Source organism: Pygocentrus nattereri, chromosome 6 (genome assembly GCF_015220715.1).
Source record: "Pygocentrus nattereri isolate fPygNat1 chromosome 6, fPygNat1.pri, whole genome shotgun sequence".
NCBI classification, from domain to species: domain Eukaryota; kingdom Metazoa; phylum Chordata; class Actinopteri; order Characiformes; family Serrasalmidae; genus Pygocentrus; species Pygocentrus nattereri.
The window spans coordinates 29,288,795-29,308,396 of NC_051216.1; the positions used below are offsets into that span (position 1 = coordinate 29,288,795).

The following is a 19,602-nucleotide window of genomic DNA, read 5'->3' on the forward strand; positions in this document are numbered from 1 at the left end:
TGATATACTGCCCTGCATTGTATATTGTCCTTTTCTATCCACTCTGGATGTCTGGATGGCTTCAGACATGTTCTTCCTGTCACGCTTAACTGGTCTACTGGCCTGGCTCAGGGCTAAGATGTGGGTAGTGGTTGACACCCTGTTTTCATTACGGCGAGCGCAGATGTGTCTGAACTTTGGACACGCCACATCTAACTGTGTGTCGCCTGCTCCCTAGCCTGAGGAAGCAGCTTTTTGATGCAAGTTCATGTTTACAGCTCTCACACGTTCGTCTTCTCTTTTAGACCCTTCAGCTGTTTATTGTTCCCCACTCCCACAATAAGTTTAGATTGAAAGGATTCAAGCTGGAATGAGTAGTTGGCCAACACATATCGATAAAAAGGGGAGCCATCAGGACACCTGGAAAGAGAACGTCTGGGGCCGGTGGATCCACATCAGGAAACCCAAAACAGGAAGGAACTATCTCTGAGCCTGATGCCAGGATTAAACCATGCATGCTGGGGATGGCATGCTTTTAAAAAGGAACGGAAGAAGAACAGAGAGAAGGAGAAACGAAAAGGGAATGAGGGGGGGGACCAACTAATCCCCTAAAGCATCCATATATTGCTCCCAACTCCTCTCCCACCGCTTGTAAATGGCTTGGAATGTAACATGTTGTCTTTGGACCCCATGTGTGTGGACTCCTCCAGTACGGAGAGATTTATGTGTGCAGACATTGCCTAAAGCAGCCTCTTTTTGACTTTTAACTAGAGGCTTTGAAGCAGGAGCAGTGCCTTCTGGCATTAAAGGAATATCACAAGGATGTACTTTCATTTCAGAGTAATTTATGTATTGTATCTTCTTGGGAGTTGGACTGTATCTCTGTCAGTGCTCAAACGTGTGATATTATGTCTGAATTTTATTACAATGCGGTTCAAATTGCGTCAAAATGGGTGTTTCTTCTACCCCATAATCATGAACTTCTTTCTCAAACACTTCTTTCTGGTGGTATTTCTAAAAGCTCTACAACATTCTTCACAAGTTACAAGTTAACAGTATAAATATATTATTCATTATTTTCACTCATGTTAATCTTAGAAATATGCTAGACATTTTTAAGTGCCAACATCAAAATGTTGAAGAAAAAAAGAACTAAAACCCATGTGGTTTAATTCAAGCTAACTCTGATGGAAAATGTGCTGGACTTCTTCTAGCCAGCCTCATTCTGTATCTAGGCCATGACTTCTCTGACTAACTTTCTCAAACTGCTAAAGAAACCAGTGCAACTTTTCTAGCTTCTTGCTTAAATTGTCATGACTTTGTAGACACATGGCAAAAAAACAAAATCAAGACATCCCCCTGCTTTCACTTACCATATCTAATCTTTAAATCCCCTTTAGGGCTGGCCAGTCCTCCAAGTGAAATTTAAGATGGAAGGGTTTGGGGCGGGGGGATCTTGGAAAGCCATCACGTTAACTGTTTATAAAAGGCACATGAATTAATCTCTTCACAAATCCCCTTAGCCCAGTTATTCAGTGGGCCGCCGCTGGTGAAAGAAGTAGTTTCCACATGGATGTAACTGATTCAAAGTCAGAATGCATAGAAAGTTCAGGGCACAAGTAAAACTCTGGAATCTTTTTCAACACAAGTTCAGCTGACACACTATCTCAGCACCATATGCATGAAGTTTGATGGCTACCACAGAGTTTTTGCTGCATGGATCCATCGCTTTTTAAAAAGGTTCTGTAAATAAATGATACATATTCTTGGGTCATCTTACATTTTTACAGAATATTTCCCCCTCTGAAAATATATCAATGTCTTCTCAAGGAAAGCAGTCAGTTCCAGATAGTGGGCAGCCGTACCGCTAACAGTAAGAGAAAAATGAACTGAGTCAATAGGCCTTCCTGTAATTGCCTGCAAGTCCTCTCAGGTATCAACGATTGGGAGAGGCAGTGTCAATACATACAGACAACTGTATATAGTTTGTTTTTGTGATGCTTAAAAGCCAATACTCACACAAAACAACTGTTATATGTTTTGTCTATCACAGGACAGCAGGATTCTCTTCAAAAACGAATTGTTTTGTTGTCCCAAAATCAAGTTAGGAGTTCAATTAGGAAGAATAAGGGTACTTGACTACCAAACAGATTTAGTATCTTCTTTTATTGGTTTTTAAAAATCAGATGTGGGCTTCAAAACAGTAGGTTTTAATCATGAAGGAGGAGCTGATGTGGATTTAGGCTGCTAAGGCTTACCTGTGAAAGATCCCTACTCTCTGACTGCTTTTCACAGGGGCCAAGAAACCACAGCAGCGGAAGGGCCTCATTTAGAGAAAAAGAAAGGGAAGAGGGGAAAAAAACAGAGCATAAATCCCTTTCTCAGGAAGATTAGTGGCTGTCCCTTTAGAGTGGGCTACGGACGGAGCAGCTTTTTTAAGCCACATTTTTCTCTGCCAGTGGCCTGACCTCTAGCGCATTCCCCCGTCCCCCAGGGCCGCCTGCTGCATGGCTGAGCAGAACACAGCCCCCCCGAACCCCCCCCCCCCCTCCACCGGCTTCTCTATCCGACATTCTACGTCTCCACAGAGACCTACCCGGCAGAGATAAGAAAGTCTCCTCAGTACTAACTCCAAGTACTAGTACAGAACAAGCCGATGACCAACACACAGTCCATCTACTGCATGTTGGATCAGTCAAACATTTTTTCCATTATTGCTTCTCTGTTATAAATCACTTGCATTCTCCATCTCACCCCTCTCATCCAAAACACTTTTTTGAAAGATCATACAATGGAACATTACACTGAAGGTTCCTTGCTGAAATCTGGCTTGAGCTGTTGTCAAGGAATGTGTTGCTGTCAGAAAGAATCCTCCATAGACTTCCTCTGAAATAGACACCATTTACTAACCTTGTAACTCCGTACTTGTACCTGCTTCGAGCACATGTTGCCTTAAGTGGTGAACAACTGGTCAAAGAGCCTTATAAATCCTGCAGCTGGAGTGCCATCTTGCTACAAGTGTATGTAAGGTCTGACAGCTGTGGACTGTCAGTAAAAATATAGGTGCTCATTTGAAGTCATTAACAAGGCATGTTGTCCAACACCTAACCATATGACCATCTTTCAGTCCAAGGTAATGTTTGTGGATGTAATGTATGTGCCAACGTGAAAAAGTGTGAAGATTCAATTTGAGCCAAATGAAATTGTGTCAAAGTACACAGTAAGGGGGATTTTACCACACAGCTGGTCCATGTGTTAATTAGTGGGCATACTACTAAACAGAGAAGGTAAGGCATGTAGTTGTTTACCCTATGATCTTCATGCTTATGTGTGCAGTAGGTAGGGCTGTATTTCTGTAGTTGGCTTCTATCAAAATCTACAAAACGTACATTCTGTAACAAAACATTTAAGAACTTCGGATGTACAGAGACACCTGAATCAAATTGAATAGTCTTGTCTGATAATTTAAACTGATATTTGATGACATCTATTGTACTCTAGCAGAAGAGAATGTTTCAGCAACGCTGGGTTTCTGTGCAAAGTTCTATGCTGCCTCTTTTGCAACCCTATATTAATAAATGTTATATTTCTCTGTAAAGCCACTCCAAGTGGATTTAGGCCTAATTTCTGCATTTCATAAATATCTAGACATTGGTGTCATCATCGACTGATATGTACAAGAAAAATATTGAATATAAGCATGGGCCAGAATGCACACAATAGTGTCCCCCTATTATTACGTATTTCCATTTTATATGCATGATCTTACAATTAATTTCTCTTCCAGTAGAGATGGCACAAATTCAATAACCATTTAAAATACTGGTAGTTGATATGGGCAAAAAAGGTATATCATGCCACCTCTATCTATCAGTGATAAATATATGATAAAATCTTGAAAAGAGAATTGTGTGTCCTATTTTTTATTATCAAAAATAATGATTATCATTCCATTAATGTCCTCTGGCAGGTCATCAACCACCTCCTTTAAACAGTAATATGCTGGGTTGGTAAACTCTATTACCATATCTATGTACACTCTCTGTGGAGCAAGATGGGCAAAGTAAGTGAAACTCACAAGCTCCAGCAGTCCTGATAAGTAATGCATAACATTTATACTCCAGAGATAAGAAAAAGATCCTTCAACCTCATATGTGAGAACACATCTCTTGTCCCACATTTTAACCGCTGCTTTTGTTCAAAATATTTCATGTACACTTTCATTAACAGGTCATGATAATTAAAATGATGTCCATTGTTTAAAATCCAGACGTACAAAAAAATGTACTGTAATCATCAGAGAATATGCATGTTTGTCTACGTTGACTTTCAAGAGTGCTCAAACCAATGCCCTATTTTCACCAGTGTCTTTAAACAATTAATGATCATTGCCTTCTTATGGCAGGCCACCAAGCCCTTCATTAAACAGTAAAATGCCACAATATCAAAAGACCATTAGCATTTCAAAGGTCTTTCACCATCCTCATGTTTGTCAGAGGACTCTGACGGACAGCGTGGACCACTACTCCACCAGCCGCTTTAAGTAATTTATAACATTTATACTCTGGAGGTAAGAACAAGGTCTTTCAACCTCGTTAGTCTGGGTTTTCATCACACATTCACTGACATCTTTTAAACATGTGCTGCCTTTCTCCCCTTTGCTTTATTCTCTTTTTGCACCATCAAGTCAACAAGTGCTAAATGAACGAACCTTTCGGAAAGCCTGTCAACACGAGTCTGCATCTTCTGACTACTAAATTAAAATGGGTTTCTAAACTGTACCAAGTAATAGCGTATGTTAAAAATTCCAAGCCTTGCGCTGAACTGTCCTTTTTATGAGATTTATGGGCTGTTTTACATATAAGCTCCGTAGGGCCGGTTTCATGAAAATTCATTACTGTCCTTGAGGTCACCTCTAAAGCATTTGATCATCTCCTTTTTAGTATTTCATGCATGAGACTCGCTCACCTGAAGGTGAACATCATCATAGGCATATGATTTAGTACAGGGCTCTCACTTAATATTGATAGAGACTAGTTAAGGATTTCTAGCGAAGTTGACTTTTTTTTTTTAATAAATTTTTCGCCCACCTCGTGTCACTGCAGTGGGCGAGGGCTTCTTGGGCAGGTCGGAGAAGCTGCTAACATCCAGGCCTGAGCCCTTGCACTCCTTCTTCTCTGGTGCTGCTGGGGTTGTGGTCTCCATGACAGGACTTGTAGGGAGCCTGAGGAGGAGAAGAAAGTGTCAATCTCTACTCATTAAAAGCATTTGCAATACGTTGTGAACTAGGATTTCAAAGAATACAAAACAGACCAAAGGACTGGAAGGAAATATGTTGCATGAGTGCTCACCAGCATTTTCTACTTTATCCCTCTTCGCACTGTCTATTGGTTTAGAATCTTTAAGAAGCCTTGTGTAAATGATTAGAACAAAAACTGTGGCATGATTGTGCAAAGGGAGGATACAAAGCTTCCTCTCCTGTATCTCTGTCAGTGCACTCAAACGCCACACCGAGAGCAGATGATTTGACAGCGTGCTGCTTGTTTAACTTCGTGAAACCTACAAGATTATCCTTGGTGCAGTGCAAACAAGTGCCGGTCAGAGACTGAAAAGAAGTCCCTCTTTGGGGCCTTTCAGGCACTGATTGAGGCTATCTACAATGTTTGCTTTTTAGCCGATGTACAAGATCGTTGAGAGTGGCTAAAGAACAGATGTTGTCAGTGGTTTAATTAGCCTCCTCTCGTGCTTTCACTGAGCTTACAGTTTCAGACATTAGTAGGAATATAAAATACATAACATTTTCAAAAGCTGTTTGCATTTTATAAAACCTGGATAAAGAAAATACAGTCAAAACTATGTGGTTTTTATCCTCAAGGTTACAGGATGTATAAAACAAATGTTAAGTCATATTCAAGCCCAAAGGGTTGGACTGATGCTGAGAAACGGAACGCAAGCTAGCATATTTGGGTTTACTGTGGTTAGTGAGGCAATAATGAAATCACACATAAAAGTGCAAAAACATTACACCTGTTGGCAAGTCTGCGTGCACTGCTTTCCAAATTGGATGGCACATGAGAATAACTGTTCTCATATATAGCTGAACTCAGACGCCACAGTTTAAATGTGTTTATGCTTAAAGGCAACCAAAAGGGAATTAACACTTACGTTCTCTAAAATAATTTCTGAAGGAGTCAGTGTTGTTAGCCAAAGAAATGGTTTTATTTACATGGCCTGAAAAGGGTTTCAGGGTTTCAGAGGTTTCAGGGAATTTTGAAACCTTTTTCTTTTATAGTCCTATGAACTCGTATTTTGGATGTCTGATAACAGCAAATACAGCACTGCTTCATTATGGCATTATGGTAAGCTAATATCTATAGCTGCCTCTTTAGGAATTCGCTTGGAGTCATGTTGAAACCAGCTTGTTAGAGATCTGCAAGACTTAATATTGCATTGCATAAGCCTCCCTGTTTAAACATGCTAAATCCAAATATCATTTTTCTTATGGTCAGCGTCCTGTAAGACGAACATAGACCATATTCATCACCTCTAAGGGCTGCCAGTCGAAGATTTCACTGCCAAGGTAAGCCGATTAGAGGTGGGCTGTTGGGCTTGGACAGCATCTGTTTCACTTCTTGTAAGCCAAGAAAGTCCATTTGCCATCCTGTCTCATTGACGCTTCATTTAGACTTTTCTTTGGAGATGCTACTAAACAACTTCGATTTCTAAAGGTGCCTTTATAAACCCAGATAACGTGGTGCTCACGCTGTGTGTGATCTGTGATCTTTCTGTTGTCATCAAATGACTCTTGGCCAGTTAAAACATTTTCCACATTTGTACACCGCCCTCATGAAGAACTGCTCCCCAAGTAACCTGGACCCTCACTGAGCAAGGTTGTTCTTGTTCCATGCCATTAGCAAAATCATTAGGCAAGATCCAAATGAATCTTTGAAGATAGTGTCCAAATTCCACCATGCTAAAACTGGCACCAGAAAGCAGAAACGATAGCAATACTGCCTGCTTTGGAAGTGAAACAGTGCAGATATGTCAAACTAGAAATTAGTGCTTCTCCCACTTCTGGATGCCAACAACACATGCATCGTTCTCCATTGCGGTCTGAAGAACCAGGCTTAGACTATCTCTTTGACAGAGCTGCTGAGATGTGATGGGACAGTACAGGTGTCAGGAACTGAGTGGACAGGTGGTAGAGAGGGCAAACGAACGACAAGAGAGCGCCTCTTTCATTCTGGATGGCTGCTCTGACAAGTGCAGCGTGTGAAAAGGATCAGAACCTCAGGTCCACGTGACCGAGGTCTACGGGACCCTGCAGGGTTGAAGGCTAATCCTCCCTAGAAGCCCCCTGCTCTCATTCTCCTTCTGCTACTGAGCCCATCAGTTAGACCACAACTATCTTTAATGCCAGCTATATATAGTTTTACAACATTAAAAGTCAGATTTTTTATTTTGACACATTAAGAAGAAAGACAGGTTTGGCAAGATCCCTTTGATACTTTCCATCGTTTCTTTTTTCATTTCCCATGCTACTAGCTTCACAAAGGAGGGACTCACAATTTACTCAACAAAACCTGGGGTATCTACTTGTTTGTTTGTTATAAAGAATGTTCTTTTTCACTTGAAGTAATGAAAACGACTGGGGTGATTCTGCTGAAACAGCAGTGGTTATGTGAGCTCTCAAAGTGTCAAAATAGGTTTTTTCTTTCAAAGAAGTTCACACTGAATGAGATTTGGGGAAATGAATGCGTGACGGACAGCTTTGACCATTTCCTTTTGTGGCTGTAATCACTTTGAAAAGAAGCAACAGGTGTGCAGATCACCCTTGTGCTTACAGGCCAGAGTAAGAATGACCAATTCCAGAAATACAAAGTGCAACCTCCCTGACCCTGCAGAACAAGCAGTTTCAGGCAAACACAAGGCTAAAAAAAGTCCTCGTAAAATTCCCTCACAAAGAGTCATAGTTCTAAAGCTGGCTATATGTCTGCGTTTAAATACGTCTGATTTGCAATATTGCCAAATGCAGTGTGACACACTGTAGGCCCTTCACCAGTGGATAAATGACAGTGATATAAAATAAGTCCAACAACTCCAGTATTCTCAGCAATGGACTGAACATGCATGTTTGCCTTGTACCCTCATTCCATTTCAGCAGCTCCTCTCTTTCACCAGTTCTCAGTGGAATGCAAACACACATCAAAGTGAACTCTTCATTTGAAATCTTCAGTTTCTTTACGCTTCTTTGCTGCCTATCTTTGACACAGGAGGCTGATGGAGATGGAGGTCCACCAGCGTTCTCTCAGAGTCGGTGACCCTAAAAGCAGGTCAGGGTAAGTGAAGTTTCCTGTCTCTAAGTCATCCTCAGACAAAGACAATTCTTTGTCAGAGCTGAATCATATGGAATGCCCCATGGATCAATGAAATACAGTCACCATTGTTTTAAAGTACAAAACGTTCTGTTCTGGATTTTTTTCACAAACTGCTTTAAAGTATTTGATTAAAGTAGACTTCATTTTCCAGAATGGGTTACTTCTGTAGACTCTTCTTCAAGCGTTCTTTAGTAAAGGCAGACTTATATAGAATTAAATGGTTATACAGAACTAAATGTATATTCGTATGGTTAACGGCTAGTTGTATATAGCTCTTCTGAGAATCTTTTAAAAAAAGGTTCTATACTGCACTCGTAAAAATAAAGATGCCAAAAACAGTTATTTGTGTAATGCTATAGAAACACAATTTTTAAGAACTATTCAATGAAGACTTCTTTGAAGATGTTAACCTTCTAGAAAAAAAACATTAATATAGGAAGGTTCAAAATTTTGGAAGATTCTTCACATGCATACATCTCTTTATCAAACATGGTCACTTAGTAAAGCAAAACTGATCTTCTGTGGCACTGCAGAAAGAATCTCCTGTAGAACCTTTTAGGTACTACAGAACCCTTTTCACCAAGACTGTAGCACATATGCTGTAATGCAGACTTTACTCTAGGGCTAAGAATACAATGTGAGTTAACTGAAGATAAATTAAGATAAAGACTAAAACAAATACAGGATTATTATCCACTTAGGGAAAATGAAAACAAAATAAAGGACAAATCATAGATGACTATTATTTTTCCTTTTCAGATAATCAGGTAGTTTGCTTTTCCCCTGCACATAATTCCTTTTACAAAAAAGCACAAAGTAGAATGAGTCCATCTATAGGCCCACAATTCAAGCATTTTCTTTGCAGAAAAGGCCAATATAATTCAGACAAAAAACACAGCTGTTTTTTTGAGGCAAGGCCTGACCACTGTGGCTACTCCACCAATGTGGTCTTCCTCTTTTCGGTAAATGTACTGTGGAAACCTTTAATTTAATTCACTTTTTACTGACCAGCATTTTCCCTCAAGGGCATGCTGCAGTTTAATACTGCCTTGCTCTGAGTAACACTATGTCAAAATAATAGTGTTGAAGAACTATATTTCATGGCATTCCAGCCACAGGAGAGATACTAAATTTACTGTGGAATTAGAGATTTCAATTTAGCTTTTGCCTTCCTTTCCACTTCACTTTGGAAAGCCAATTGCAATATTAATGCTTTTTTCATCATACCTCTACTTTTGCAGCTTTTGGTGCTTTCATTGTAGTTCCAGAAGTCTGTCCAAAAGTTTCAAAGCTACAGGTGCCTTTCATGACACAGACAGAAGATTTGCCACCTGAGATTCCAAAACAACAACAACAAAAATCTTCAGAAAGTGAATCAAATTGAGGCAGACTAAGGTAGATATGAGACGGGTATTGAAGCCAGATGTGCTAAACGCTACCAGAACATGCACCAGTGCCTTCTACACAAGCGGGCTTTGATGAGTTGGCGCTTGGCTTGCGTCAGTAACATCCCTGACCTCCAAGAAAAACGTCAAAAAGACAGCCAAAGTCTAAAGGATGAGACTGCCCCTCCCCCATTAAGCCTTCAGTAAATGCAATATCCTGTGGTTGATCTCTTTGTCCACATCCAATCTAAAACAGATGTTGACTTCAGAACTTACATATAACATGAGGAGGAATCCCTCTCTGACCAAACGTCCTGCATTGCCTGCATGAGAAACGTAGCCGTGTAAGTTGGAGTTGCTAATTAAATCATTACGAGGCTCATATCACAGTGAAAAGGGCTTAGAAACAAGGTGAGGCTTACTTAGAAGACACTCCACGAGAGTCCTAAGGCCACAGCTGTTGCTTCTCACATCACAGAGCTCATGAAAGAATTTCTTTCCTCTCAACACCATTTGCTTGGGTCGCTAAAACCGAGCGGTGTTCTTAGCACTCTCTCGTCACAGCCTCAGCTGTCATTCCACTCACCCTGAGCCAACAGCACAGCGATACTTCCCTTATTAAAAAGTTAATTACAGACTCGGGAAGGCAATTATAGTTATTGTGTAACGTATTTATGCAACAAACACAATGGGTAGCATGTGGTGGTGTAAGTACATATAATATGTCTCTGAAAGCAATGCAGAGAAGCAACTATTTAAGGTTAGGAATCTTAACCACATAAACAACACATAGCTGAGATAATAGTGTCAGGGACAGATAAAGGGGTGGAGCAAAAGGGAAATGTGGGAATAGCCTAGTTTTTTCGTGTTTTATTTCTTTCTTTTTTCACTCTTCCATTGCAAAATTAATCATGGGACCTACATTTTTTAATATTATGTTTCCCACAGAGGTCGACTTATGATGTTTGTGTGACTTGTTCCTCTGCCTTTAAGACTGACTCAGGTAAATTGTAAAAAAGCGCCCTGTAATCTTACTATATTTAAATGTGTAAAATACGTGCTAGTAAACTCTGTTTTAACTGCCTGCCCTGTATTGTGCCTCATCAAAAAGAATCTGGGCTTAAATACTCCTTCTAACTTTAGTAAATATATGTAATTATACAACAGTTAGTCCTGGCCACGCAAGCTGATTGGTTGAGAAGCGTTCTAACCGTGCTGTTATTTGGCCATAACATCACGGGTTTATCACAAACACGGTATCATTCCACTGAGATGCCGTTGCTAAGCAACAACTTTGATGAGACGCTCAAGCTATTTGAATGTTTTTACTTTTTATTTTGCGCACAAACAGAAAATAGATACTTTGAACATTATATTTCACCGACAGCTGATTTGATCAGACACTGAATTTGAGTCTAGACAAAATTCCCAAACGGTCAGTTGGTCTATAGCGAGTGAGCAGAGCTCGTTACTCTGACATAGCAACAAGCTGCTTGTTAAGGAACTATAATATGGCAGAAGGAATTGCTGACATTAAAACATATTAAACACCACATTCACAACCTAATTTATTAATTTATTACTTCATTTATTTAACTGTTGTACAAAAGCAATAAAACACTCGAGGTTGTGTTTTATCGCTATTCCCAATAACACACTCCCTCTCATGTTCTGTTGCTTAAATGTTTTCATGACATCACAAAACAACGAGTTCAAAATAGGCTGTTATGGCAAAATAGACTCCATATATGGACTCCATGGACTAATAAGTGAGCAGTATGTTTTGACACTGTCAACCGTGTCAACCGTGTTTGCCTATTACATCAACCTCTTTTATTTCGAAATATTTTCTTCCGTAATATTGGCCCTTTAATTATTATTTGCTAAATTTTCTACTTCTGCTTTGTTAGGATGACTCACTGGCGTCACTGTAGAGATTCTGTCCGTGATTCCAGGAACACAATGATCAGCTTCAGGAAATTTAGACAATGTAGTAGTTAGCCTATCAAATATCATCAACAGAGAGAGTCACTGTGGGGAAACACAACAACCACACATTGTACACAACTTAAAAGTCTGAAATGATGAAGTAACAGCTTGTGGGCTGGTGTGTATGAGTAAAAACCAGAGGTAAATAGTTTACAAAGCTGCAAGATGAAAACTAGGAAAAACTTTCCCTTCAATTTTCAATCAAATGAATGAAGATAAAGCTCATCCTTCACTATCACTCAGCAATCAGCCATGTTTTATATGTCAGATTCCACTCAGTGTCTACTAAGATTTCTCAGCACTGTCACTGTGGGTGAGCATATTTTACCGCTCAGTGTGAGACATCCATCTGTGTCCTGGTTTGTTGTCTGAGCTGTGAGTCAGCAGTGTGTCGGCTGTGGGGAGGAAAAGAGGGGTCGTGCTGTCTGATGCTGAGAGTGTATGTGCCAGGGGGGTGGGGGAAGGGGTAGGGGGAGTACCAGCTGCTTGACACCCCAACACCTTTACAGTCTCTGATCTAATCACAAACAAGCCAACTGCTCTCAAATGGTGGCCAGTTCATCACCCTGAAGCATGAAGGATATTTTACGTCCACACAAGCTGTTTAGCAGACACTTAGCCAGAGTGAATTAAAATGGTAGGTGAAAGTAGCCTCCCATCTGGTACCAGCTATGTGGTCCTCTTTAAAGCCAGCACTGAGGTTACGTGAAAAAACGGTTTAAAAGTGTGTGCGATCTACTATAAACAGTAAAATTATACCTGCATGCGTTATATTGGCTAATTTGCTTATTTCAATATCTCCTTCTCTGCCATGCTGTTCAGACAGATGTAATCAAATCAATCTAAGAATGGTCCTAGTATGCATTGTAATGATTTGAGTTTACATCAAAGCAGGCTTTGCCAAAGTGTGCAGTAAGGGTGCACAGAGGGTGCTCATGAGCCCCCATTTCAACACTAAAATGAGAAATGGGACACCCTCTAATGCTCCATGACTCTATGAGGATATTAGGAATCTTGCCCAAGGACTCTTACTGCTACAGAAGTAACTGAACAGGGAATCTAACCTATGGAGGCCGTGTGGAGGCCAATGAGGTTATCAACTATGCAGTCCAGCCACTATTTTTAGAAGTTAGTACTAACTTCTACTGCTTGAAGCCAGAGTGCAACAAGTGCTACTTCTCATAATCCAGATCGTGACTGCTTAAGTTCTCCAAAGACTGCTGTTATGAAGCCTACACAGTGGAGGACTATATATCTAAGCCACACCGTAACTTAGGCAATGATGACAGGAACACAGATGATCCTAATCTCTCTGCGCATAATGAGTGAATTCCTCAGTGAGCAGCCTCGGCCTGGCCAGGGCCCAGCATGGCGTTCAGCGAGAGGCCAATGAGCGGGAGTGGACGTGTGTGTGTCAGGGAGTGGAGCGGGTCGATTGCTAAAGACTACCACATGGCTTCCCCTCGCTTAACACGTCCTGCTCGTCTTCCAGCCCGGCTGGAGAGGAGTCTGTGGCCTGGCAGGGGTTCAGCAGCTAACCTCCAATGGTCCTGCTCATCCTATGGAGCATAACAAGGAGATCCGTCCACCCACTCCATTCCTGGCCAGCCCTGTCTGGAACTACGGGAGGCCACCCGATAAATCACAACTCACTTACGTCGGCCTCTACACTTCCAATAATCTGGTTTTGGAAGCACAAACAGAAGACTCCCTTGACTCTGTTGAGCCGCCTATGGTTTAGAATCAGCTTCTGCATCAGATTAGAGCAGACAGCAAACACTTTGAACAGTGCGGCATTGTTTGAGGTAGTGTCAGTCAGGAGGATAAACAGCAGGACAGCCATGAAGATGATACCATGATTGCTATGATGATACTTTCTCTACTGGCTCATGTCAAGGGGTTGTCCCTGATGTAACAGTGAATCATTACCCTAACCCTTCAGGAATTAATTTACTTGTATATCAAAGCTGGTCCTCAGAGAGGCACAGCATATGATACTCGATTCCTCGGAAGCTGGCGAAGTACAATTCTTTTTCTCACCACAGATTACCACACACATATATATGGTGCTGAGTGTTTACAGTGCCTCCAGCCATATCATCATCCCTCTTCTCGATGAGTCAGAAGTTGAGCAGGAGCCACCATCTCCAATGCATTAGCTCATTCTAAAGGCGGTCTACCAATGATTAATAGCAAGGACAACTGTTCTCATGGTCTAAAGATGCTCTGCCCAGCTACACATCGTAGAACCACCAGCTGTCTCTACATGGGCTCCATTGCTCAACTAGATGTATAATTTTGGTAAAGTGTAATGTTTACTCTTGGTTGAGCAATGAAATAAATTTGAGTCCATCCTCCGCACACTCTGCCTGGTAGCTTCAATGAATCACAGGTGGATGTGTGGTTTGGGAAATGCTAGCAATAGCCTGTGGACTCAGAAATTGCCCAGCTCCAACAAATCATATATAAGGTTGTATAAACAACATTTATGATTTCATGTGTTAATTTTAGTGTGGGAGGCTAGAGTTTAAAAGAAAGAGACAAAGTAAAATGTAGGTCAAAGTAAATAGAAGGCACAAAGGGTGAAAGCCCATTTTGTTGTTTTAAACATTTATTAAATTCTGGAAAAGAGTTTGTTCCAGTTCATCACATACAAAATTGCAAAAATCAGTTTTTACAGCCTGTTTATCATCCCTTGTAATGAATATTCAGGACAGAAATGTCCTCTTCACATTCCCTTACCTCATAACTAAACAGGGTTTAATAGTCACACATAACAGCATGCATGCTTTCACTCTTATATGATCTCCAACATGCTATGTGAAAGAATTACTATATCACTCAACACAGATGCCATTTCTCTGTCACTTTCCCTGATGAACTGGTAGTTTGTAACTAGGCGTGTTTTCTTAGGTTTGGCATAGTTTCCAAACGACTAATGAGGTCAATCAATCAAACGTTTGGGTCCAGCACTGATTACTGCCATGCACTTTTTCAAGGCTTATTAAAGTCTTATTGAGGCCATTTCTTACACAGATGAGTGTGTGGTTTCATTGGTTTCTTTGATGATAGGCCCAGAGCAAAGGTGCTTAACAATGCCCCGGTAGCTGCACATGAGTGGGAAAAGAAAGCATGAAGGATCCTATCCACACTCGAAAATCCGGATGTGATGTGGTCTTAATTAACCCCAGACACTCATGTGAGAATGAAGCAGATGTCTGGAGAGGTCTCCAACACCAGCCTCTAAAATGCAGGGATTGTCCCAAGCCCTAAAGGCCAGCGCTGAGGAGCTGAAACTCAAAAAGCACCCTTTGAGAGGGTAAATGAATGTAAGCAGTTAGCACTCTTCACATCTCTCTGTTTCCTCATTGCTCTGGCCTCATCTCCAGTTGAACTCAACATTAGGAACACTGCACACTTGTTTGAAACATCGCTATCTTTCAGATCATTCAAGTCCATTCATTGACTTGTAGACACAATTGTACTTCAGCCACTGTTTTTAGCTGCATCTCATCTTAAGACCTTCAAGATCTTGTTTGACACAAACAGTCCGAGAAACAAAGACACGTCCAGTTGGAGCTGAGCTCATTAAGTGAACATCAATTTGTGTTCCATTCATATGACGACTAGGCCCATAATCTCCAGTTCACATGCTGAAAATACAAAACATTTCTGTTCAATATAAAATCTGTCAGTGTACAGACTGATACAATGGCTTTCAAATGATGCAGCATGTCAACATTAGTTTTTATTCAAGTTGTAGAAAATGAACTGCTATTGTGTCCGATAGTGGCCTCGACCACTTGTCAAACTGAGGCCGTTTTGAATGGATCCTCCACACACACACACACACACACACACACACACACACACACACACACACACACACACACACACACACACACACACTTTCTAAGCTGCTTCTCCCTCAGGGTCGTGGGGGATCCTTGAAATAGTGACTGTTCAAACCATTTCCAATCAGACCAAAATTATACATATATATGTATTTGTTTTTTATATATGTTTGTACACAGGGCGGCACAGCGGCATGGTGGGCAGCACTGTCGCCTCACAGCAATAAGGGCCTGGGTTCAATTCCCTAGCCGGGTGACCAGGGTCCTTTATGTGTGGAGTTTGCATGTTCTCCCCACATTTGTGTGGGTTTCCTCCCACAGTCCAAAGACATGCAGTCAGGCCAACTGGACATGGTAAATTGCCCCTAGATGTGTGCGTGTAAGTAAATGTGTCTGTCTGTCTGCCTGATGGTGGACTGGTGACCTGTCCAGGGTGTATCCTGCCTTCCGCTTGCCTCCAGCACCCCCCCCCACCCCCTGACCTAGAAGGAGAAGCATCTTTGCAAATGTGTGTGTGTTTGTACGCATGTGTCACCTTATATATAAACATTACAGATAAATCTATGATTTATTTCTGTAGAGTTACACAAATGCAGTTTTGTGCTGCTGTTGTGGACTACAGTAAATAAATGATCAAATATTTATTTGAAGCTTTGGTCAAATCTAATTATCTGTTTTCATCTACCAATAAGAAGCCTTTCACCATCATTAAATTATTCTAAATAATCGTGATAAACAATTTAATTGCATTTTTTTGTTCATTGATGGCAGCTTTGAAAATACAAGTGACCAAACTAACTGATTAGCTATCTTGCTGTCAATACGTAGTAACTCCCAACTGACAAGAGGCAGAGCTCAAGTTCAGATATACAAACAGCACTCACTGCCGTCTCTAAATATGTTACAGCAGAACTCGGAAGAACTTTTGCTGTTGTAAGACCCACAACGTGTTTCTTAATAAAAGGGTTTTTCGTTTAATGTTATTTAAACAAATTTGTCTCAATTCAACAGACAAAAACGCATGATAAATTCTCATTCTGTTTGTTGAAATGTAAGTGTAGAATAATGACACTAAAATAATTGGGGCCAGCTCAAATAACTGCGATCAGACAAAAGTGTATATATGCCAATGATTCCAATATCTTTGTGCAGTGCTCTAGAAAAAAATTACTGGTGGACGCTGTCCGGGTGACATGAAACATCAAAAAACAACTCACTGCTTACACTTTCAGACTTGGCACAAGAATGCGCACGTAATGCACAGAGGACATCACATTACATCACTTTGACTTGGCTGCGTAGACACAAAGTGCCGTTCTGCACTTCACTAATAAAATAACTGCTGCTGTCCAAACTTATGAATCGGCCTCACTGAAACTTTTCAGCGAGCTGTCACGTGCGTTTTCTACACCTCATCTACTGCTGCATAGAAGACCTATTCCTGTTTGTTTTCTAAGGTCCACTTTTTTTCAATGTTCATTAAATTTTGCACACAACAGAGGCAGAAAAAGCAAAAGAAAGAGAGAGCGGGAGCAAGACGGAGGGGAGGGGGAGGTGGATGATGCACAGAAAAGCAGGCCTAGAAGATGAAAGTGATGCAGCCATCCCATGTCACAGAGGCTGATGACCGGAGCCCAAGCAGGGCTGAATAATCTGAATAGCCGATCATTTCTTTACACCCTTTCACTTGCTCTGCCTCTGACTGTTGGAACTCCTCATTTCACACAATGGCAAATTCACTAAGACCTTTCTTCTTATGCTAATAGACTCAACTGGGGCTTCACATTAAATTTAACACACACACACACACACACACACACACATGCACACACAAACACACACAATGTGTTGCTTTTTCTTGAAGTTGCGCACACACTATAACTCAAAAGATCTCCAACCATGTAAACTATTAAACCACATCGCCCACTGAGTGGCTTTATCAATCAACTGCAAACCTACATAAAGAGCAAGCCTGAGCAGCTTTTTCTACAGCACATTTGTGGCAGTTCATCTGTTAGAGCTTAAGCCCAGCAGTAGGATACCGGGAAAACAGTAAGATAATTTGATTATATGTGAAAACAGAAACATCTAAGTAATTAAAAGTTTATAACACACGGTTCTGAATAGTTATGCATGTAGTACAATCAATCTATAACACCTGTCAGTCTGTATATCTAAATATATACCTAGATGTTGGCAGGTTAGAACTTTTCAATGCAAAACTGGCACTTTTATAAAATAGTATAATAACTATTTATAATAACTATATAAATATGTAATAACTAATAATAACGTATATAATACAATCTAGCTGTTTCAGCTAAAACGTAACAGCCTTCTTTTGACATGCTACCCGAGAAGGACTAAACAGTTGATTATAGCCTATTCTTTGTCTTATTTCTACTACGTTTTCACAGGCCAACTGTGAGCGGCTCAGCATGCACTGCTTCTGAAGTTTGAGTAACTAGTGAATAAACTGCAAAACTTAGTCTGGCCATGAAAACATATGAGGCTGTGGATGATAAGCCATGTGTAATAAGTAGGCTCTGCAGAAGAGAACTGTGATGTGGGCACCAAATATAAATGTATGCTTACGTTACATCTATAATCATGAGCTTTTTCATCTTTTTGGGGCTGAAATGTATCTGCATCTAAATAAATGTTGTAGAGACCTGATTTGTACTGTAGCGTTAAAAAGAGCCACGCTCATGGGCTCTGAGAGAAAAAACCCTGTCTGCTACTATAACGTGAAAAGTGCTGCTACATGCCTCCAGTGCTCAGCTGGTCTGTTTTCAAATGTATTTCCCACTTCGTTTTATCTCATTTTATCCAGCTTCTCACATATTCAAAGCTCCAGTGAGTTTGGTTCACAGACTTTATGATTTATGAATCTCCCAAAACTCCGCAGCTCGCTGTTAGTGCTGCTAGCGTTAGCATGCAGCTCCAAACCGGCCCCCAAAAACAGACTAAACTCAGTTCATGAAAACCAGAGGTGGGCATGTAGTAGCACTGATTCAGTTACATGTACTTCAGTACATTTCGACGAGTGTTTTCAAACGCTAATATTACGTATAGTCAGGTTTGTGAGGGAAGCACTACTTTTTCACTCAGCTACGTTCCAGTCATTAACAATGAGTGGGTAACTCCTTTACTGTGTTTCAGTTCATTCTGTTCCAGTAAACGCCGAGACCCCTGAAAGGTGCTGGGTGTAGCGTTAGGATGTCCCCCTGCAGCTGTGGAAGTTACTCAGTGCTCAACTACTTTTCTCAGCGGCTACTTTCGCACTTCTACTCAAACTAAATATACTTTCACTTCCACTCGGCGCTTCGTTTAATCACTTCAGCAACGCTTGAACTCGAGAACTGGTGAAAGCAGAGCGCGCCTGAAGCCGAAGCCGGAGCATTTGGAGTAAAAGCTGAGCTCACCTCTGCGTCTGGAGCTTCTGGGTTCACTCACTCAGCTCGCCTCCAAACTTTTCTCTTTCCCAAAGTGAACTCTGCACGAAGACACAACGCAGGAGTGTTCGCTCGCAGTCTGTGCTGAAAATCCATGAATGTCCTTCCAGGACTGTCGAGCAGAGTTTGCAAAGCCGGCTTTTAGGTGGCCCTTCCAGCCAGTCCCATCGCTGAGCGGAGCGAGAGAGCGGCAGACCGCGGGAAGCGTCAAACTCCTGCACACCCGCACGCTGCCTGATCGCGCCTGCCCTGCTTCGCCGCGAGCGCCCTGGAAAGTTGGCCCAGGCTGAGTCTGAGGCTGAGGCTGAGGCGCTGGGATGAGCAGGAGATGTGTGAGTGTGTTGCTTTGGTTTGGCTTCCCTATGCTCTCCCCTCCCCATATCTCCACATCTCCCCCTCTACCACCCCCCCCCACCCCGTTCTCTGAGCAGTTCAGCACGTGGGCCAAGTTTAGCCCAAAACTCAAGAGAAAGTTTAGAGTAGAGTTTTTTTGTCTTTAATATCAGGGAACTCGATGGTGGGAGTTGTGCAAATGTGTGCTGATTATCCTATGACAACATCT

The 19,602-nt window shown here is 41.3% G+C and overlaps 1 protein-coding gene across 1 annotated transcript in view; it reads right to left on the minus strand.

The window, feature by feature from the left end:
* Positions 1-19,371, minus strand: part of gli2a (GLI family zinc finger 2a) — a 78,063-nt gene extending 58,692 nt beyond the window's left edge. The window contains exons 1-2 of the mRNA XM_017695332.2: positions 19,011-19,371; positions 5,070-5,203 (exon numbers count right to left, since the gene is read on the minus strand). Coding sequence (XP_017550821.2) covers positions 5,070-5,184 — 115 coding nt within the window. The 5' untranslated portion in view covers positions 5,185-5,203; positions 19,011-19,371. The remainder of the gene's footprint in view (positions 1-5,069; positions 5,204-19,010) is intronic.
* Positions 19,372-19,602: the final 231 nt, after the last annotated feature.